The sequence below is a fragment of the Chaetodon trifascialis genome, chromosome 4, assembly GCF_039877785.1.
Source record: "Chaetodon trifascialis isolate fChaTrf1 chromosome 4, fChaTrf1.hap1, whole genome shotgun sequence".
In the NCBI taxonomy this organism is placed as follows: domain Eukaryota; kingdom Metazoa; phylum Chordata; class Actinopteri; order Chaetodontiformes; family Chaetodontidae; genus Chaetodon; species Chaetodon trifascialis.
In genome coordinates, this window is record NC_092059.1 from 11,722,365 (window position 1) to 11,745,865 (window position 23,501).

At 42.4% G+C, this 23,501-nt stretch overlaps 1 protein-coding gene across 2 annotated transcripts; it reads right to left on the reverse strand.

Annotated features, from left to right (window-relative positions):
* Positions 1–437: 437 nt before the first annotated feature.
* On the reverse strand, positions 438–23,248 carry ttc39a (tetratricopeptide repeat domain 39A). 2 transcript variants are annotated; one of them, XM_070961412.1, is made up of 21 exons: positions 23,164–23,248; positions 21,322–21,372; positions 21,110–21,160; positions 20,679–20,732; positions 14,097–14,201; positions 9,287–9,418; positions 8,365–8,405; positions 8,050–8,117; positions 7,856–7,920; positions 7,609–7,708; positions 6,826–6,891; positions 5,882–5,990; positions 5,729–5,796; positions 5,552–5,611; positions 4,892–5,053; positions 4,368–4,459; positions 3,921–4,041; positions 3,432–3,543; positions 3,222–3,336; positions 2,866–2,982; positions 438–2,543 (listed from the first exon to the last, which is right to left on the reverse strand). In XM_070961412.1, exons 1-21 carry the CDS (start codon positions 23,214–23,216, stop codon positions 2,429–2,431), a joined length of 1,857 nt encoding a protein of 618 aa, XP_070817513.1. In that variant the 5' UTR covers positions 23,217–23,248; the 3' UTR covers positions 438–2,428. The 2 variants fall into 2 exon arrangements, with proteins under 2 accessions (XP_070817513.1, XP_070817514.1); XM_070961413.1 differs by lacking the exons at positions 20,679–20,732; positions 21,110–21,160; positions 21,322–21,372; positions 23,164–23,248 and adding an exon at positions 17,269–17,473.
* Between the last annotated feature and the right edge of the window lie 253 nt (positions 23,249–23,501).

A 23,501-nucleotide genomic window follows, 5' to 3' on the forward strand; every position in this document is an offset into this window, starting at 1 on the left:
TGTGATCACGTTGCCATTCGTTGAAAACGTAAACACAGGGCTAAAATCGAGAAATTAAGTCTTTGTTATGGCAATTTTAAGGCAGTTTTGCTTTGACCAGTACCATCTTCAAAATATTACATCATCGCCCACTATTTTACGGCTCTGTACTGGCCAATTTAAGTCCCCTTTGTGTATTCACAATTGAAAAATGATGTGTATACTATTTCAGCACCCCTTGTCTTCTTATCCGTGGTTGCCATTGCCTTGCATATGAAGGAGAGACGACTGTACTGTATCTAGTAGATTAGATCATCCATATGTGAACAGCGGATGCAACGATCCGTATGCATGCGTTGACTCCTTGTTGACTCATGTAAATAATACCATTTTGTACTGTGCATATTGTATATTTTGAATCTGTCTGTGGTGCACAAATGTCATAAAAGACAAGACAACATGGGATGTGTTTTTTAGTTGCGCATCATCATTTCATCTTAAATTACAATAAAAACATTCAATATGTACAGGAATGTCATTCGGCTGAGTGGTAGCTGTGTCTAGTAAAATATGCTGATTGTAAACATCACAATGCCACTAAATTTTGTTAGAGTTTCTGTCAGATATATCTGAAAAACCAAAGGGGGAAAAAGGAAAAATAAGCTTAATTAATTACTTGAAAATAAAACATGATTTGTTATTGGAATATTTCAGAGAGTGACTGTGGTTAAAGCAATGTGGAAAGTAGCCTACATTTCCTCCACCAATATAAAAGATTGAAACTGATTCCTAGTCTTCATCTTGAATCCCAGACCTTACTCTAATCATGAATAAATCAGCAGTGCTCTATTTCCAACACTTGAGACACCATCTGAGTTTCTAGGTTTCGGACACTCTGTTGCTGGGACACAGCCTTTCAAATAACCTCACCAACACACAATTAGAGGTGACCCCTTTCCAACTCATCAGCTCAATCATTTCATTACAAGCATTTGTTCATATACAGATTATTATTTGACACAGGATCGTGGTTATGATGTTCAAGTCCTTCTATAGGTGGGTTTAGTAAAGCATTGCTGATACAAGAGTAGCAGAGGATGTTCACAAAGCAGGAAGACTGTGGTGGTTCCCGCTCCGAGCTTCCTCACTCGCGAAAGATGCAACAGGCCGGCGAGCATGCAGTCCTTCGCTGCTCGGTGTGAATGGCCTGTTTGTTTAAGCTCAAGTACTGTTGGAGCTTGTCCCACACACCAGGAGGAGAAAAGGAGGGAGTCTGCCTTTCTAAAAGACACATTCATCTGTCCTCTTAAAACAGGACAATTTGTGTAAAAGGTGCCATTTACAGTATATAAATGTAAAGAACAACTGTCACTGCAGCTCTAATTTTTCTGAGAGTTTGCATGGCTGGCTGATTTAAGGAGGTCTGTGCGACAGCCATTATATGTAACTGTACAACAGGACTGCAAATTTGTTCATTTCATCAGACACTGAAAAAAAAAAAAAAAAAAATTCCACATGAATAAATTTGTTGCTTTCAATGTTTCAATAGGTTTGAAGTAAAGGAAGTAAATTTCAAGTAAACAAAACGTTCACTCTGAGAAACACAATGAACCAAAGCTTACAGTACACAGTGTGAAAGTGAATCCAACATAGACATGATTTATATCTAATTAGGTCATATTGGTTTTGATCAAAAATCATAGCTAAACTCTGTCAACCAAAATGTATCAAATAACACAGTACAAAACAGTCTCACAGTCCTCATGGACTATGTGGTGAGATATATGAGAGGGTATATACCTGATTTCAAACTATGTCAACATGTGTCATTTCCCCATCTGCTCAAGTCATTTTACCAATAATCTCTCATTTAAATTAAATCCAAAGAAGGGGACAGTTTTGCAGTAACCAGGTCAAACAGTGCTGCTGGACAGGTGGAGTGAGCGTCAGTGATTATATGTGGACTGAACTCTATTGCCCTGAGCAGGGCACATTTTTATCCTGGTTAGTAGTGGAGGTACTCTGCAGGATGTACTGCACAAACGTACCTTGTTTTCTACCCTAGTGCGCCTCTTATGGGTGGCCACACTGCTACACAATAAGCCTGCTAGAAGCGATGTTTCATAAATATAGGCACATTTCTCAACTTGTATCTATTTCAAATCACACGAGGAGGTGAGGTTGATCATAATAATTACTCTGGAAGAGGGCGTAGCAAACCTGTCTAAGACAGTCGGGGCTGCACAGAGCTGCAGTTGCCAGTAAGGGCGGCACACACACACACACACAAAAAAAAACAAGCATCCATCTTCCCCATACCCTCCTGATGAAAAAAAAAAAAAACCCAAATCATCCGCCTGAATGGGCGGGCTGGCCTGTGCTGAGTGTTGCATTGTGGGATAGCAGAAACAGATAGCTGTCTCAGCTCTAGTGTGCCCTCCTCTGTCTGTTATGGGCTGGAGGGAACATGGGTGCCATTCTCCCCGGTGCCCTTGGCCTTGTGCAGAGCAGCCTGAATACGGAAGTGTGTCCGTGATTCCATCGAGTAGTTTTTGTAATTTTGCCTGTAACAGAGCAATTTATATTTACATCAGGGGTAAATGTCAATCTAAATTCTTATTTCACACATTGTAATAAACCCATAAATCACAACAATGGTTTGGAATCAAGTCAAAGTAATTAATATCATTTATTTTAACACTCTGCGAGATTAAATGAAAGCCCCAAAGATGAATGGGTGTATTATATTTAATTTGAAAATTATGTCAAGAGTGATGACTTGCAGTTAGAAATAGAAAAAATTCATTAAAGTACTGCAAGCAAGTGGAGAATTTGATTTTCAGAGTATAGACGATTTGAATGTGTTTTGCTGGTTGACAGACTTACTTTGCTGTTTCTAGGAGTTTGACGGCTTCATCTTTTCTGCCCTGCTCCAGACACAGCAGGCCGTGCTCCAGCAGGGCATTAGGAACCAGGTAGTGGTCATACTTAATCTGAGTCTCACTGCAGATAATGTCAGAACACAGTGGTTACAGTATGCGAGGAGGTGAAGTCAGTATGAACAAATATTCCCTTCAACTGCTGAGCTGTTTCTCTTTCAAGACAGAAAGGATGCACAACGAATATGATCTGTCAATTGGTGATGACACGCTGCAAAAAACTGAAACTTTTTTTGTTTTTCTAGCTTGGTTAAGTATGCATACATCTGTGCATGTCTGTGCATATCACTGAGTGAAGCTTACTTGCAGAGGACAAGGGTGAAGTAGTGTTCGGCCTCCTCTTGATGCCCCAGGTGTTTGAGACACAGTCCTTTCAAGAGGCTCAGCAGACACTGATCGTCTATGGAGAACTCAGTCCCTGACAAACACACAACAGGACAGTCAGGACCAAACTAAACAGGTGCAGTAATTAATGTAATGATCCTCTTGGCTCTGGTAAATGATTTTACATACTCGGGCTGCTCTCGAGTTTGGCCTGTGCCTCATCCAGTGTTTTCAGCATTCCTTCAGTCAGGTCTTTGTGTTTGCCAATGACTGTATAGCCGTTCCAGATGTACATCATCTCCTGGACAACACACAATGACACACACATTGTACAAAACCAAAAATCAGAGAATTTTCATTGATGCTGGTGAATATAACATTTTGTCTGTGACAGACTTGAGCTCTCTCGATGGATGTGACTTAAACAAAGGTTATTCTTGTAACACTAGTTCCATGAGCACAGGTAGAGCTCTCCAAAAAGCTCCTGAAAGTGTAGGCTGTATAATGTCGATGGTGCCTTAACAGAGCCTGTTAAGGGCAAAGCCACTGTGACACAGAACTACTAATTTCCCTGATATTTTTAATCCAGTTACTTCAAAGAACTGCAGTAACAATGCAAAAATCCTGTCACGCAAGCAAAGCAGTGCGGCATGGCAGACAGCTTCACCCAGCACTGACCAGTGGTGGAGCAGGAAGAGGAATGGGGTTTTCTGCAAGGTAGCGACGGGCTTTCCTGATCGCAAACTTCTCTGTTGGTAAAGATTTTCCCGCGATTTTCTGCTTCAGCCCTGGGACCTGCCTGAAATAAAGCACACACATACATATCAATAGTAAGGAGAAGATATGAGACACATAGTCTCGAGCAATTACATATCTCACAGACTGTGTACCATGCTGTGAACCATCAATAAAACACATGTATAGCACAAAAACAATATAATGTGACATATGCCAATCCAACTCCAGCTGTATTATCTCTCTGATAGAATTTACATCTCATACTTGTTCACATTCCCTCTCTTCACGGAAGAAGAGATTATGATATCATAGATACATTAACTGTCACAGTGAATCATCTGTTTCACTGTGAGTAGTTTCAGTAGTGCCTGAGCTCATAGTTCATACCTGAACAGAGTGAACGCAGTTTCCCCGAAGGTTAGGCAATCATCCGAAGTCAGCATGCTGAGGTAGGCTGCTTTCATATACGCATAAGTAGCCTGAGGGAAGGAAAAAAGTGGTTACTATTGCAATCCTATCTTTTCTTTTTGAACGAGATGAGGAGAGATAAACCACAACTGCAAAATTCAAGCCCAGTCTTAGTCTTCAGTTTGGTTTTAAGACGCGTTATTTTCGGCCACTACAAGCTGCTGACCAGGCTTTCTGTCTCTCTAAATAGCATAAAATAACATTTTTCTTTTTCACTATCACTTTCAAATATCTAATGGATTTTGTCATCTGTGGTGTTGCTTCCTTACAACAAAGGTGCCTCACTGGAACTGAACTGGAGAGCAATCTGCTGTCATAACCAGCAGGCCACCGAGACACACATAGTGGTGGTTATTTTTGTTTTGGATGGATTACATGTTTCCCTATGAGCTGAAAGATAGATTAAAAACACTTGTCAAACTAAAAATAATATGCTGGCCCACCTTGGACCAGGAGTTCTCCTTGCTGAGGAGGTCAGCGTAGAAGTAGGCCATCTTCCAGTGCCTCTTGTATGTGAAGCACCACATCAGCTCCCAGTAACACATGTGGTGGAACTGCTTCCACTGCTGCTGAGCCTCACAGCACTCCTCAAAACGCGTGATAGCCTGGAAACACACAAACCACTGAGGGTGTCACCTTCTTCAAGAAATTCAGTGTGAATGTTAACATGCATCTCAACACAAATCATGTTTGAGTGGAGCAATGATTCGTGCATCCTTAAGACACGATTTCCAACATTTGATACACATGTGCAGACTCACAGAAAAGTTGTAGCAGATGTTTCAACACATTAAACTACCTGAAATACTCTGCACTGCTTCGCTTTGCAGGATAAACTGAATTGTACATTTCAGCAAGCGTTTGTGAATTATGTGTGAACAAATATCCCGACCACCAAAGATGAAAATACATCAGTATAAATAAAGAGGGGTTTGCTGTAGCATAGAGGCAGATTCACACATTCACACATGTACACATAAGACACTCTCAGACATCAAAATCTGTAATGGCATAATGCATAAAGGTTTTTCACATGAAAAGTGCACTGTTGAATGTGTTTGTTCTGTTTCTAGATGTACAGTATAAAAATGACGGGCACTCACAGCATCCAAGTTGCCTTTGATCTCCTCTATTCGACCAGCGAAGAACAAGAAGATCGATCCCTGAGAGAAACACAACCCACGGTATGTTTGGGAGCATGGCACTTCTAATTATGTGGAACGATTTTTGAAAAAAATATAAAAACAAAAAACAGAAACCTCTCTTTAATTCTGGCTAACCTTAGGATATTTTTTGAGATATGGCTGCAGCAGTTTCTCTGCATCTTCAACATCTCCTTCTCCAGTGCCTGCGAGAGACAAAGAGGTAACTTGGTCTGATTCTGTGGTTGGCTGCAGCTGCATATGTGCGAGCATGCATGCATCCTTGCTCACCTAATATGAAACTCATGAAGGTGTGATAACAGAGCAGCAGCATGTTACAGAGGAAGGACCTGAATGTGCTTTCTGCCGAGCCCTCCTGAAGCTGCTGAAGGCCAAACTCCTGCATCAACACACAAACACAGACATGCACACATGAGCTCAGAACACACAAAAGCATTTTGGAGAAACTTCCTGTGCAGGAAAATCACAGAGGCAAGAAGGAACAGCGCCTGTTTGTCTACTTTTAGGCATCCAAACTGTACAGATATAGGTCACAGATAGGTTTGTGTGCAAAATATGCAAGTACATAGTTCAAGATATACAGGATATGAAAGTTCGCAGTGTCAAGATCACGCCTGCATTAATCGTGAGATAGATGTCTTGATTAGATGTGGGGGGGGGGTTTTTTGCAATCAGAAGATAAATCAATCAAACTACACACATGAATAATACCCCAACCATGATGTCATATCAGGACCTAAACTCTGATTAAAATCCCTTTTTCTGATTATTTTGTATAATGGTTGCACAAACCAGTCAAAATATCAAAATAATTTTTTTAACAGGAAGTCGTGACACAGAGACGTGATACAGTCATTAGTTATTATGATCAAAGCAATATTTAAATCATTCACCCATCGAGTTGTACAATTTCGCCTTGTGCTTTCACAAATGTGTCACCTCTGTAGTAATCAAATGAGTTTCACCACAAATCACAGGCGTAAACAGTGCCAGTCAATGAACCAGTGAAATTGCGCTTACAGACACAACTCACAAGTTATCCACATGTGCTTTTCACTGTTAACAGCAGAGACCCAGTACTTCACACACACAGCTCAGATCCATCCATCCCCTGTCAAACACCCCCAACTCGACCCCCTATTACGCCTTCAGTCCTGTCAACAGCTGCTCCGTCTGTCAGCCACAACTGGCTCTCACTTGCCAGGAGAACTCACCTTATTACCAGAGAAACCGACAAACTCGAGCAGCTTGAGCGTCCGAGTGGGCAACATGGAAATCATCTGCAGGAAGTAGACAAGAGGTGAGCTGAAAGGCGAGCGGTGGGATCACAGCAGGATTCCTTTCTTTAGAATGACAGTACCAGTGGTTTCAAAGGAAATGATCTTGAATTTCATAAACATGCCTTCAGGGGCCATGGTTGGACAGCAATTACAGATACTTTCCAACCAACAAAGTTTACACTGCAAATAAATGAAACAGGCAAACAATAACAGGAACATGTGCAAATGTCAGGCAGCTCCAGATCATTTCTGTGCCTCACTTCTTTAATAGAGTATATGCTTCTCTTGCTGACTTCTCTTGCTGCAGTGTTTGGAGTACTTAAAAATCACCAGCAACATTTTAACATTTTGCTACAATTATACTGAAAACCAAAGAGTGAACAAGACTGTCTGTGCATGCAAAGTCTTTGTTGATGCTTTAGAGGCTCTTAAAATAAACCATGCACAAAAGAGGTGAAGAGCAACAAGTGATTGGTTAAAATTTAACACGGATTAATCATTGCTGCATGAGGAGCACCAACCTCAAAACACACTGCTCGTTGCTTTGCATGTTGGATTATAGCTACTCTCACTCTAGGTTTTGCAAAAAGAAAAAGAAAAAGAAAGAAAGGCAAGCAAACACTTTGGTCCAGACTTCTGGAAGTCCTGTGTCCCACAATTCATGATGTGAAAAACCCATGTGTGATTACAAATGCAAACTTTCAGCCTTCTACTTACTAGATTAAAAGCTCCTACTCCCAGTTTAACGCCACCCTCAAAATGGCCATGGTTGTCACCATGAGTGTATCCAGAGGACTGGAGGACTGTATGAAGCTCTCTGTGAGACAAACAAAGAAAGGAAGCAGATTAAGAGCCTGTTACAAGATACTGAGAAAGATGGAAAAAGTAAAAAAAAAGTCCAACATGAAAGTGGGAGTAACACAAGCATGGTGAGATAAGAAAAGGGATATTATGAGCTTCTCACTTGTATGTCTGGTAGCTGTTTCTCACTTTGATTCCCCCTTTAATGAAACTGATCATGTTTTCATCCTAAGTGGAGAGGACACAAGAGAGCGGAAGATGTAAGATAAGGAGAAGAAGCAGACAATGACTTCAAGCAAACATAAAATGATCAGTGGTGGCAGAATCAGCAGATTCTGGGAAAGCCTTGTTCCTGACCTGCAGGAAGGTCAGCGCTGCCCTCTGCAGGAGACACTCGGCGTAGCAAACCTCCGCATGGAGTTCATCTGAGGTGAAATTCATACGTCACAGTTATGTTCAGTTGGAGAGCCTGAAAGCTGCAGCATCATGGAAAACATGCACACACATATATAGATACGCACACACACTCAAATATGTATGCATTTGTGTACACAGGCTCACATACAGACATACAAGCACTCACACACACAACTGAAACTGTTTCCTTAATACTGACGTCTGTTATTATGGTGACACGTATTACTCATGCTGTCCATACAGGACTTTACTGACCTTCTGTGAAGCTTTTGGAGAAACTTGACTTCTTGCGGTGCCTGATTGAGAAAGCACATCACACGAAACCATCAATTCACAGGTGCGTTTGTTCCACTGAACATCATCCGGATTGTTTTTCAGCAGTACTGCACTGTCCTGCATTTCTTTGCTTATCTCTTCTTTCTATGCAAATCAGTGACTCAGCCTCTTTCCAGTAAAGACAGGATGCTGAGCTAGATATCATAAGGTGCTGGCCGTGCATTAACAGTCACAACATTGCAAAGCAAAACTGCAGCTCTGACCTCAGATCAGTGCTGGTCTGAAGAAGAGTGTGTGTGTATATATATCGGTGTGGGCTGATGAGATCTGCTGTTAGTCCAGACATGACAGACTCTCGCAGTGGCTCCTAGTTTTCACAGACAGATGTGACATTCCTAGACATGTTCTCTGGTCTTGGTGTGATACTGCTGATATGAACCAGTGTTCAAAAGATATAGTGTCATGTCTGAATGCACAACTGTCACCCAACTGGCTTTTCAAGGTCCAGTGTGTAGGATTTAGTGGCATCTAGCGGTGAGTTTGCAGTTTGTAACCAAATGAATACCCCTTGCTCCACCTTCCCGTATGGTGGCTCTCTAAAGTCAGTGTTTGGTTTGTCCACTCTGGGCTACTGTAGACAGTGCCACGTGGCGGACCACGTGTCACTGTGTAGATATAAAAGGCTCAGTCAACAAAATAAAAACATGATTCTTAGATTCAGGTGATTAAACACTAATGTAAACATAATTAGGAATGTCACATTCAGTTTCTGTCAATAGATCCTTATAAAGCCTTTAAAGAGTAGAACTCACTTCCGCAGCTGACTAGAGAGGAACTGAAAATATCGGCTGCTGCAGTTTATCAGCTGGCCATCAGAGCTGCTCTTCTAGGAAAGTCTTACCGCTGACAGATAGCCTGGGCCTCCTTCATAGTGTTTCCTGCAGCCAGAATGTGTTGAGGGTCAAAGGTCATCATGGCCTGCATCTCCAGGATGGTTGCGTAGGTCAGAGCGTGGTACATGCTGTCTTTGGTTCTGTAAAACAAAAAAAGACAACACTTACTATCTGTTTTGAGTTATATGGCACTGACCTTGAAAATGACAGAGGAAGTTGCAGATATTAGACGACATGTTGATTGATCATGTGCTGTTTCTGGTGTGCTGACGGACGATGATGAAGGGGGGTGCCAAAAAGCTTTTGTTTGAATAAGAGAAGATTCATACTGCTAGTTAATCATTAAATACAAATGAGAGATGGAACAACGTGGCACAGATGCTGAAAACTGCTGTCAGACAATCAGTTCCTGCTAACAAGAGAGAGCTGGGGTTGAATAATACTAAAACAAGCAACACAAGGAAAAAAATCTATTTATACCTGCAGTTGATGACGTGTCATGTCACACCCTGTGGTACACAAGGGTTCTTGCAGGTGTATGCTGTCCTACTGCAGTCACATTCGATGCTTTAAATAGCTTTATGTAATCTGTATTTACATGTGCATTGTATGTTAACATAAAGGCAGAGGTGTGTAGAGGAGGAATGCTGCCAGCCTGCATAACTAACATTTCACTGCTCACCACAGACTGACTCATGTGACCACTCTCTGTGTTCAGCTCCAACCACTCGACTGCCATGGACACTGGGAGCTAAATTTGTATCAGCAGATTTTTTGAACCCATGGAAATAAAGCACAAAGAAGCCAATACTTTAATTACTGGATGTGACAAAGGAAAGGCTTATAGATTCATTATAGAGAAGGAGAAGCAGACAGAGATAAAAGTGGCAGCATTTCTGTGTCACGGACATGAAATCGCAGAAATAAATAAGGATTCTAGTAGAAGACGGAGAGGGTTTGCTGAGCTTGAAGTCGTCATGGAAATACTCTTAATTCAAATCCAGTAAACAAGAACTAACTCAGTTACAATCAGGAGGAAACAGCAGAGAGTCAGAGAGGGCGGAGGCTCGGAAGCCTTACCTGCCTTACATTTCCATTGCATCAGGCTGAGAAACCTTTTAAGACGGAGCTGTGAGGTAAATTGAAATGCCTGTAGCTGTGCTGGAAGTGGCTGAGAATCCCAAATATTTCACAGGAGCGCTCAGACATTTTTCAATCAGCAGCACCTGAGGGCTCTGAGATGCTAAGGTTGCCGTCCTCCAGTTGGCACAGAAGCCGGGTCTCCCACATATTTTCACCACAATGTTTCCATGAGGGAAGAGCTGTGTTGTGCTTTCTCAAGAATGCATTGTGTGCACGCCTTGTATTCAGTTCTGCGTGTGTTAGTAACAATCAGGAAGTGCAGAAGCAGAGCGTCCCCGCATGCAAAAGAGTTTATTTCTATGAAGATGTATCCTTGCTTTCATTGTGAAAGCAGCAGAAATCTGCAGCTGTCAGAATTAGACATGAAGCTTTAACAAACAGTGACGCCCTTTCTGGAAAAAGGAGTTATGAAACTTTGACACTCATCAAAAGAAACCAGCACGGCATATCAGGACGTCACAGCTTCTCACAAAGAAGAACCTCCGTCAGTCGGCGTATTGAACATGGACGTCATACTTCTGCATCAGTGCACTTCCTGCACCCACTCCCTGCTACAGCTGTGAGGAATGGGGCAGGACAGCAGGATGGGAAAATGAGATAGCACCGTTTTGGCTGTACTTGGTCTCGTGGCATGTCTGAACACAGCTGGGACATAAGACTCAGCCTGCTGTGGATACCTCTAGGATTTGAAGGTTGATCAAAAGAGAAAAAAAAAAAAAAAAACTGGTTATTTAGCAGACATGTTTCTACAATGTTGGAGATAAGTCTGCGGCGGCTCCCTGAGTACAAGAAACACCTCACCTGGGCCTCAAATATCTGAATCCTATAAGAGAGCGGTGATATAAAGAGAATAGCTCACGAAGCGTGAAGAAGTGATGCATGAACAGTAGCTCAGACCACACAGCCTCAGAAATACTAAAGCAAGGTGAAGCTGAAATTAACCACAGCAGACGGGGACAGCTGAAACCACATGGCATGCAAAAACATCCTCAAAAAGACAATACATTTTGATTCTGTTCAACTGTTTTGCTTGTTCAATAGTTCAATGACACAGAACACTTGGAGCAATGTGTCATCCAGTGAATCAGTGTCTTGCTCAAGGACACTTCTGCATGTATTTAATTACCAACTGTGCCATAAATGGAAGACTCAGTCTGCCAACTGAGACGTCTCTCACTAACTCTTTAACTCTAACTCTTTATGACCACGGCCATACAAAAGCATCTCTCAATACTCTAAAATATCGAATTCACAGTTTGAGTGGTGATAAATGTCCAATAAGTACATTTAATTTCCAGTCTCACATCTTCGCATGAGAAGAACGTATCGCAGTTTCCTTCTACAGTCACACTCACAATCGTGCCCATCGATATGAGCATGAGTGCATTAACACAGTAATGGCTAATCCCGTTTTCATCCCAATGCATGCTGAGATGAGCTCGATCTGCCGTTGGCCATAAATGGGAGTGTAGAGGCAAAAGTAAATGATTGATTGAAAGTACATCCAGATAATGAACACTCTCTCTGAAAGACTCTCTCCAGTATTTTAGTCTGTGTGTGTGTGTGTGTGTGTGTGTGTGTGTGTGTGTGTGTGTGTGTGTGTGTGTGTGTGTGTGTGTGTGTGTGTGTGTGTGTGTGTGTGTGCTGCAGAGACTCCAGTATACCCTTGTCCCATCTGACTGCGTCAGAACACAGCTGGAAAGGAGGGGAAAGGAGACAGAACTGGAAAGCACAGGTGGAACAAAGCAGAGGACGGACAGACACCGAGGACGATGAGGGCTGCACGAGTATCTTTCTCACAATGCAGCAGATGTCATCACACCCTACATAATATTACATAAGTCTTATGCCACAAGCCATTGGCTTCCTCACGGAATCCTTTTCGGAGCAGCAAACAGGAAAAATGAGAAGAGGTTGACGGTGTTATCGGGTTTTGTACAAACCAAACAAAATAATCTCTATTTCAATTTGATTTATGGGCTGCATTAAAATGTAAGACAACACTTCACTCTGACTACACCCTTACTGTCAGAGACAGAGTGGCTGTTCAGCAATAATTTACCCTGAAAAAAAAGAGGAAGATTTCAATACATTGTACCTATGAAGGACATTTAGTGAGTCAAAACCACTATAATACCTGGCCAGATCACCACGGAGCCCCTGATTTTCATAGTATAGACCTGTCTTACCTCTTAAGCTTCAATCTGCATTCATACTCTCCTACTGCATGTGTCAAATCCACCCATCTGGGCTCAGAGCAGCTACAAACATGCACATATTTGCAAGAACTGTTCATTCAGGTGCACTTTAGTGACTAGAAGCGGCAGAGATAGCACACACAGCGCTATGGGAGGAATATCGAGACAGAAATGAGGACACCTGCTGAGCTGACAGATAGTCCAGACTCAGGTGGCAGCAGCTAGAAGTGCTGGATTTAGACTCCAGGTTGGAGTATTTCACAAATCCAGATTTAAATGCTGAAGCGCATTATGATTATGACAACACGGCAGTCACTTGGCAACAGATTATTTATGCAATGTTGCAAAGTCTCCATTATTGGGCCGGAGCTAAGAAATCAAACAAATTACATCGCTCTTTCAACACGTACAGAGCTAAACACACCAGAATGGCTCCTAAAAGCACACCGAGCCGACAAGGGCTGTCAATCTAGCTGTAGTCCAAAACTACAAAAACAAAGTACAAGCTGACAGGAAGCTGTTCTTCTGTCTCAGAGTGAGCTGGGACTGAAAAGAAGAAACTGGGGCTAAGGAGTGGCCCACAGCCCCTGAGAGGAAAGGGGGGGGGTGGAAGATAATACCAACAGCGTGATGTAGGTTCTGATAATAGAAGAGAGAATGAGCAGCGAATAATGGCGTAACTTGATGACACAGCATTAGAAATATAACTAGAGGCAGGGTGTGACCCAGAGAGGGAGCTTATGTTTGTGATTGTGACTCAAAGCTGCACATCAGTCATGTAAACCGTTCGGCCATTAAACCATCTAACCAGTTCCATTAGGCCTCCCTGATGGAGACAGTAGTATCTCTGTTTATCACCTCTCACTGTGCCAAGGACTGGCCATTTAAACTTACTAGTTTTGGAAAAAATGTTCTGAAAATCTTTGTAATACTCGTTCATTGAGCATAAAATCGATCTATTATGAAGGCAAACTTGGCAAATAACATGTTTCAAATCAAATCAACAAGGTTTTGCTGACTCATCCATCAACTTTGGACTGAGATGACCATATCAGCAAAATAAAAACAATGTGGCAACTATGTGAGGCACAGAGGCGCATTGCGCTAATTGCGCTGGTATAATGCTCATCATGTTCTTAATTTAGTGTGTTCACATGCTAACATTTACAAATTAGCCATTAACCAAAAAAATACATCCACAGGCCTTTTCCACTGTTTTTCTACTGTTACATGTCAAAAGGCCTTCTGAGCAAAAGGCTAATTTCATGTGAACGGAGCTTCCTGCTTGAAATCTTCCCCCTCTAACAGCTGAGAGTACAAAAACACCTCCAAATGCAGTTGCTTGCACGAGTAACATCGGCTGTTTGTCTCTAATTCATTATATTTGTGCATGAAAGCACAAAGCCATGTGGGTCAGAGCTAAGCCGGAGCTGAAAACAGCAGCTATATTAGCATGTGGTTCAGGCTGTCCTCCTACCTGCACCTGAGCCGGGCTTGCGCCTCCTCAAAGTGGTTTCTGAGGAACAGATCCAGGGCGGCCATGCAGTCCTCCAGAGCCAGTGACAGGTCTGACCGCGAGCACCTGCAGAACCACAACAAACACAGAATCTGCATGAGAAAAGGAAGAGCGCTGAAAATATATGATCGTCTGATAAACAGGCCAAGCTGCAGGGTTTGAGGAGTTCCGATCTCTTGAAATCGGTTTTATTAAAAAATTACCTTCCGCTGCCCCCTCCCATGTCTAACTGTCTCTCTCACTACTGCAGTGACCCTGTTCTCAGCAACAAAAGGCAGTCTCCAAACATGACCTACAACAGAGTGGGATCTGTTGTCGGGAAACACAGGCAGGATGAAGCAAACAGACGAGCAAACAAGAACTCGAGAGAGTGCTTTGCTGTTAATATCACTGCTTTATGAGCAATTACACTGCACATTATAGAGGATATCACCTTAAATCACAGCACTGGTTCAGTCATCCACATTTCTAAAAATGCAATCTCAAGGGCCAGTTCTGAATATGGTCATTCTTGTAAATACAACTCTTTGTGAAGGTGAGCTACTCTTAATGATTGTTGCTAATGTTGCTGGGTTGCAATTCAGAGTTTATTACACAGTGCACATGACCCTCGTGTGACGAGTGCATGGCGTGGCCACATCGGGCACACGTCATGGCTGAGAATCCTCCCCCCTTCAGCACAAGGCTCCCTCCTTCCTCTTTGATTCACCCACTGTGCTGACAGTGGATCTGCTTAAATGTGTGTTTTACTTCTTCACTTCAGGGTGAGAACAGCACACAGCTTGTGAGGAACACATTAACATTGGGGACAATGAGCCGACCGAATGAAGCCGATAGGAAATCTGAAACACTAATGTGACTCAACATTAAGATGATTAACTTCCATCATTTGAATTATGACTTGTTTGTTCTGAATTATACTTTTGACACATTCTAGATTTTATTTGCTATTTATGTTCATTTGCATCAAGAAATGTTTGAAAAGTGGCATGTTTTCTGAGTTGCTCATTTGTTTGCCATGTTGTTGATGTGCTTTTTGTGAAAATGGAACTTCATTTCTGTTTTGTTTCCTCTTAAAGTGCAGTTTGGTGTTGTGCTTTGAACTTCCAGACCACTGTATTGATCACAAGAGCAGGACACTTGGCCAGGCAGTCAGTCAGTCAGTGTTACCTCTTTAACTGAGCGTTCAGATGCCGGCTGCAAACATTACACAGATGCAGGAGAACAGAAAAGCAGAAACTGAGCGAACACAACTACTACAAATGTGTATTACAGCAGTGACTAATAGACAGCATTCATTTTACATTCCTGCCCATTAGAAACACAGAGGAACTCTTCACACTGTGTATCGCACACACTGCACATACACACTGGTGCAGCTCTGGCTAATGACATGCGGGTGACTGCTGTGTTCACCAAATGACCAGCAGCAAGCTGAGCTTCGCAATAACAGCAGGAGACTCACAATGACGATGGCTGTAACAGAAACGTGTATGTTCCCTCTTTCAGCGGACACACAGCTTACATTGTCCTTCATGTGTTTGGACAAAACCAAAAAAGAGAAAAACAAAACTAAAAAATCCACTCAAATATTTGAAATTCTTGTACATTCAAAGGTTATGAGGGACAACGTGTTGTGTAGAGCACTACTACAATACACATTACTACAATAATATTAACGATGATAACATTTTCAAATTGAGTGCCTATTAACAATAAAACAATGAGACATAAAGAGATCAATGATGCAAACACTAATAATGCCAGGAGGATATTAAAACACGGCAGCATACTGCATACGTGTTTATGTCATTGATTTAAAGGATAATGCTGCAGAGTCACATGTCTTCTCATCGCGGCCACTGACTCACTCAAACCAATCCAACCAGAGCTTTCTCTGCTGTGTCGTAACACTTTTCTCTCTGTATGAACAGAGGTGCGATGGCTGCCTGCTGTCACCTTTACTTAAAAACAAACCAGAAGCAGTCAGACGAATGGCCGTCCCTGTCGGCCATGTGTTTCAGCACGCCTATCAGCACCGGTTTGTCTTTGGATACTCATTCCCCGGACCTCCGCCTTAACCTTAGCTATCAAAAAGTGGTGCCTGATCTCGATTGTAACTCTAAATTTGATCCAATTTGACCAAGTCTTAACCTCACACATACAGTCCCACGTTCTTCAGTCTTCTTCAAAAATGTATAACCTAGCTGGAGGCCAATCTCCCGTTTAATTCAGAGCAGAATAACCTAGTAAATAAAAGCATGCAATTGATAATGGTATTTCTGAGAGCTTTTTGACTTATCTGACAAAACAGACACTGAAACCAGCATATGACACAATGGTTCTCATCAACCTCCCTGCTGTTCAAATCGTTTAAATCAGTACAGGTTACCATCAGAACAGCTTGCTGATGAGGGCAAACAATCAGCGGCTTCATCATTTCCTTATAGCTGGAAACTAACTCAACTGGTCCTGACTGACTGTGCACACCGGTGTAGGCCTGAAGACACTGAAAAGAAACCAGCTCTCAGTCAGTGAGCAGAGATTATCACACAACACGGGACACTGGTCTTTAAATGAGGGAATAACTGACAATTGTATGAAAGACAGAAAAGGCCTGACAACCAGCACAAAGAGGAGAGTGTCAGGTTCAGGGTGTGCATACCTCACATTGTCCCAATAATTAATTGAACTTCAGGTCAGCTCAAATTCTGGGTTGATTTCTCTGGAGAGCAACTTGCACATTGATTATTATCAGCGAGGCACACACAAACGCACAGATAAAAACACACAAATGCTATTCATCATGTACACACTTGCACCCACACACACCTGCGAGTGCTCATGAAAACCAGAACGCACACACTCTCGCACACACATATGCACACCCCTCCAAGAGTGATGAGGCAGTTTAGTGACAGAGCTTTCGCCACATGCGAACCAGCCGGTATACGATGATTGGAGGCCTTGCAGCCCTGACACAAAAGAGCCGAGCTACCCCTGTAATAAACGGAGCGAGTTTGTCCACATGCCTGAGACTCACAGCTAGAACACACAGACACTTACAGAGCATCTGACACTGGACAGCCGAATGACAAACACACACCATGCAAACGTGCAGCAAGTATCTTACCCGTTTGACAGAGTCTCCTCCTCTCCTGACATTTTCATCTGGCAAAGTGTTTGTGTGTGTGTTTGTATGAAAGAGAGAGAGAGGACAGGGATAAAGAAAATTGCAGAAGTGAATGTGAGCCTGGGGCCTTTCCAACAGTGCAGTGTAATAGTCTGTGTCTGAGCAGCAGCAGCAGCAACAGCAACAAGAGCAGAAGCAGAAGCAGCAGCAGAAGGGCAGACGGGTGAAAGAGAGAGAGAGAGAGAGAGAGAGAGAGAGAGAGAGAGAGAGAGAGGGAGGAAGAATGAAGGAGAGAGGGAGGGAGAAAGAGAGGAGGAGGAGGAGGAGGAGGAGGGACGCAGCAGCAACAGCAGACCTTAATAAGATCAGGATGACTATCACACATGAGGGGAGAAAACACAATCTATCTGTGCTGCTTCTATAACACACACACACACACACACACACACACACACACACACACACGCACACGCACACGCACACACCCACACACCCACACAAGCCTATCCCATCTCTTCCGATCATCACACTCATGCTACACACTGCAGTCTCTGCTCCGATTGGATAATGCCAAGTGAGGGGGCGGGGCTATATGCCCAAGACTCATGGCCTGAGGATTTTTATGTATGATCGAAAACAAAAAAAATGTTCAAAAAAACAAGAAGGAAGGACAGAGCGATCGCTCACAGAGGAAATTAGTTACAAGTCCTTCATCCACACTGACACAAAACTTTCTGCTGCTGCTGTGTGAAAGAGGTACAATGAGGCCTGAAAGACTAAAGAAAAGGTAATTTTGGTGCGTAGTGAGAATCTCAGCTGGTCCGGTCTGCTGCAGTGTTCAGTCTTTGCCACTGCAGCAGGCACAGAGTCCAGAAATAGAAGACGTAGACGCAGTACAGCAGCTTGTACTGTGGATGCACAAGACCGAACGTGAAATCATGAATGAAAAACAGGCACAGTGCCAGGAGTTATGCAGTCACCATAAACAGCAGCTCACCACTCACACCCATTCGATGTGTACACGCACTGGAAAGCAGAAGAAAGGCCCGTGCAGAGAGGACTGACTCCACACACACACACACACACACACACACACACACACACACACACACACACACACATCTCACACCAGCATCAATAGCAATTACAGACGTGCTATACTTGACAAATAGGTCTTTCTAATGCAAGCATTTTGACAAAACCACAATGTCATCAGTAATATTAATATTAATAACTGGCTAATGCACTCGAATGGAACAGAGCCATCGTTAAGGGCATTAATTACATATGTGTGTTTACTGCTATGCCAAACAGAATGGCTGTTGTGGGAAAGGTCTATTTTAGTGTCAGTCAAAAGTGCTGAGATAATTTATTATTTTAATGAGTCAGTCCGAAGAACAAATGTGTCAGTTTTAGCAGTTAAATTGTGCTGTTTGAGTTTTGTGTTTTTCCAGAGTAATTCAATAGCTTTTACACTCCTCATAAAAATGTTTGTTTGTTTATTTGACTCAGTCAGATGAAGGATTATTATCTCAGCTATTATTAACTAAAGAAATGCATGTAAAACCCAATGTGATGCCTTCAGAATACTTCTTTTGTCCAGGTAACACTCCAAAACCCCAAAATATTCAGCTTTACTGTCACATAAGTCAAAAAAACAGAAAATCCTGACATTTGAGAAGCTAAAACAAGGGAAAGTTTGGCATTTTTGCTTGAAAAATGACCTGAATGATCAATCGATTAATCAAACAAAGAATTGTTTCTGCATTTGTATAGTAACTGGTGTGTTTAAGTTGCAGTGACAGACACTTGAACATCCTCAAAATTGAAGAAAATCACTTGCTAAACAATATAAATCCACAACTCTGCATACACACTCTATTAGGAGCACTGGGGACATCAGGAAAGCATAAAGATCACACTCATGTGACTGCGTCTAAGTGCTCATCACATCTGACATACTTGTCTCCCCATGATAGCCCATTAGACACAAAAAGCAAAGCGCTTTGGCCAGCAGAGAAACATGAGGGGAAGCCCACCTATCTCTATAGACTGTAGGGTAAAAAAAAAAAAAAAAAAAAGTTTAATTGTTGCTTGAATCTCTGTGGAAGGAGCGCAGAGAGTCACGGGTTTATGGAGATAATTAGATCTGATATGCAGCTGTCCTCATGCTGCGCAATTGGATTTGGGACCAGAAAAACTGTTGCCATTTCAAACGACCTTGGCTTTGAGCTTCATATGATGACATGCAACTCTCTACCCTTTATGAGCAACACAAGAGCAAATCATCCTAAATGTTTGTAGTTAGCAGCACTGGTGCTGGGTCTTCTCCTGGATGTGAAGCTTTTGTTTTACAGCATATAAACAATGTTATGGCTAATAATGACCACTGATGACATATGTCTTCATATTTCACATATGTCATATAATCTGAATTTGAAAAGATGCAGCCAGAATAATGCAGCTGGAATTGCTTTCATTCCTTGCAAAGCGTAATGGGTGTGTGCCATAAAGCAGCAAATCATGGTGCTGTAAAGCAGATACAAACTGCAGCACAACACACTGCTGAGAGTTTGAGTTAGACGATGCTACTCTCATATCTGTGCATTAGACATGCAGATTTTGTTCCTCTTGGACTGAGCAGGCTAGCTGTTGCCCTGGTTTCCAGTCTTTATGCTAAGCTAAGCTAACTGTCTCCTGGCTTTAGCTTCATATTTACCACACAGACATGAAAGCGGTATAAATTTTCTCATCTAACTCTCAGCACGAAAACGCATCTCCAAAAATGTCAAAATATGACTTTAAAGGTCGAGTTTGCCCTGAAATCAAAAATCCTTTTTTTCTTATACCTGTAGTATAATCCACAGATTTAGTCGTGAGCAGTTTCATCTCTACTGAACTACACCTGACAGCTGGGCTGAACTGTCCCTTTAATGTCTGAATGCTACATTTAGCACCTTTAACCTTGATTTGTTCAATTTACTTTTCCTCTTGTTCCCTCCCTCCGGTATCCTCCTCCTTAAGCTCCCATTAAATCCTCTGCATGCCTTGACGGAGAATGCAGGATTACACCAGTGAATAAGCAGCTGGTTCATGTTGACACTCATCCAGTCGTAACTTGACAGAGAGAGAAGATGGATGATTCTCAGGCTCTCTCCGTCTGAATGTTGATATGTCACACAGCAGGGAGAGGCTGCTTTAATGCCAGTGACATTCACATGACCTTTATCTCAATATGTCACTAACATGTCAGGAAGTCCTTTAAGTAACATGCAACTGGCTCGCACTCACTGTTTCACTGTGAGACAGGACGCACGAGGACTTTTCAAGACGAATTCTTCCAAATGACAGGACATCTGCGACCAACACCTCAGTTTTTGCTTTAAGATCACTTCACTGTCCGGTCTTACCCATTTGATGCATTTGTTGATTCCGGACCATCTTCGTTTCCTGGTAGCTGTAACCTGAAACAGAGGAACAAAGTCGAGGCTGTTTAGAGAAAAGAGGGAATTCTCAAGGGATTGAAAAGCAGCTGAAAGGCTCGCTATTGTTTGAGGAACATGATCGTGAGAGGGCCAGAGAAACATGGACGCCGATATACGTGGACGCTCCCAGGCTACTTCTTTCTGCGAGGACATTTGTCCAGAAATTGATTTTTTTTTTTTGGCAAAGCGTTTGGGAGATCTGATATGGGGACAGATCTTCAGAAAGTGATTTCACAGAAAGGCACAAAACATTTACTACATCTTAAACTGTAACCCAGAATCTGCTTTTATGAGATGATGCTCTTCATTGACTTTTGTGTCCATGCTTCAGTGCTTTCCAGTTCAAAGACACTCACCTGAAGTCTGTGATGATGGGATCCAACTCTGGACTGTTTATGACTGACAACCTGAGAAAAGACATAAAAGTCTGTGTTTGATAGAACATCTGCAGGAGGTAAAACGCTAACAGCTATCATCATTTATTTTGTTATTAGCGCTGTGAGCAGCTTCCTTTGTGACACAGCTGATTGCTGACTGTAAGAATAAATGAGGCACAAAGTGAACGTACTGGCTCGGGGAGTCCGGGCCGTCATGTATGTCCTGTGCCTGCTCGGCGTCCCTGCAAAGAGGTCAAAGGTTAACTTAGAGAGAACGTAAGAATAGATCTCACGGTGGTGAGAGGAGGATGTGTGCTAGAACACTGGAGGTCTGAGCTGAAGCTCCGAGCAGGACTCCCAAGTGTTTCGCACAGACAGTTTCAATTAAAATTGCTGCCAGCAGAGATGAACTATACGTGATACGTAAGTACAAAGTAATTAAAAGCTGAATGGATTCATTACACTCAATGTGGAGTCAACTAATAATGACGAGACGCCAACAAGGAAGCATGTGACAGCAGTAACATGAGACTAAATGGATCACACATATTATGTATTGTTATTAAGTCACCATTTTTATGTGCAACAAACGTAAGTAAAGTTTCTGATACAGCATTGAGGCATTTTAAAAAATCTTTGGTCAGGATTAGAGCAGACATTCCCTTTTTTTTTTTTTTAGCTTGTGACCCCTTTGCATGAGCAGCGACATACATGTGACCCCTCATCACAGGATGCATGTCTGTGAGATGCCTGAGGAGATAAAACACTACAGAACAAAAAAAGCAAAGACTAGAGAAAAGCCAGAGAGGAAACATGGTTTGGTGCTGCTGGATTTAGTTTTTACTATTTCCCCTCCAGGTTATGATCCTGCAACCCCTTAAATCAAATTCTGTCCATAAATGATTTCTTCTTTTTCAACTTACTTAGCTTTAATGACTCATAGGTGTTTTCAAAAATTATCTCATGATTGCAGATGAAGACAAAAGAAAAAGAAACACAAACAAACAAAAAAGGCACGAGGAAAAACCTCTGAAAGTGTATTTCCGGGCAGAGCTACTCCACTGAAAGCCTGACTGACGACATCAGGAATGTAATGCTGTCTGTCAGGCTACACTGACGAGTAATTAGAAGGATCCTCAAACTAAACTTCATACAGTGTTTTTCCCTCTGACTCAGATTTGTTAGATGTAGGGCTCTTTTTGCTGCCTGTCAAATACAAGTTTCTTCTTTCTGAACGGTGTCACACAGTGAATCTGACCCCTCTACAGTGCAGAAGCACAGGACTGAACTTCACTGATCATATCTGTGCTATGAAGCTCAGAGGAGGCTGTTTGTGGCCTACACAGGATCAGCGAAGAACCTGAAGTACTCTGAACCTTTACTTCAGTAAAAGTAGAAATACTGTAGTCTGACAATTCAAGTGACGGTTACAAGTAAAAATCCTGAATTCAAAATGTTGTTTAAGTAAAAGTACTGAAGCACTGTGAGCAAAATCAAGTTTCAAAATAAAAGTACCCAGCATGTAGAAAGTGTTTTAGTATTATAGATTATGATATTATTCTGTTTTATCACTGACAAATACATGTGAGAATATATTGATATTGTAGTTGAAGCCAGTTTTAGATATTTGTACAGCACTGGGTCGATTTGTAGCACAGCACTGCCTCATCTCACATCAGAGAAAATGAATGTCAAATGAATGTAGTGGAGTAAAAGTACAATATTTCCCTCTCAAATGTAATGGAGGAGAAACAGAAAGTAGAAGTGAATGGAAATACTCAAGTACGAGTGTGTTAAAACAGTACTTAAGCGCAGTACTTGAAAACGCACGGAGTTAAAGGTGATGACGGTGACAATAAAAGAGGATGTCTGAGGCTCCTGATCTGACCGCGTTGTGCTCAGTGTGAGTGTGATGGCTCTCAGTCACATTATGATTCTGATCAACACCTCACTGCTGGGCTATGAACACACACAAGTGCCGAGGGACACAGCCGGGACATGCACTGATTTCTGGATTTTTCTCTCCGACTCACTTTTTGCTGTCATTTTTCTTCATGCTCCGTCTCCAGTTGGTGATAAAACTCATTCCACAGCGCTGGGATCCGGTGAAAGAGCAGAATTATGCCGGGCAGAGCAGGCTTACACGGCGGGCATGGAGAGGACAGGGGCCGCTCACACTGACAGCGGTGAACACAGCTGCTGACGAGTCTTCCTCCTTCCTGAAGTGGAAAGGTGAGCTGGTCGCATCATCATTAGAATGAATTTCCTATTTAAATGCAGCGCAGTGGAGCTGCTGCAGGTCCTGGCTTCATGGTCCTAAAGCCCTCCGGGTTATGACAACACAGCAGACAGTCAGTACACACACCAGTGT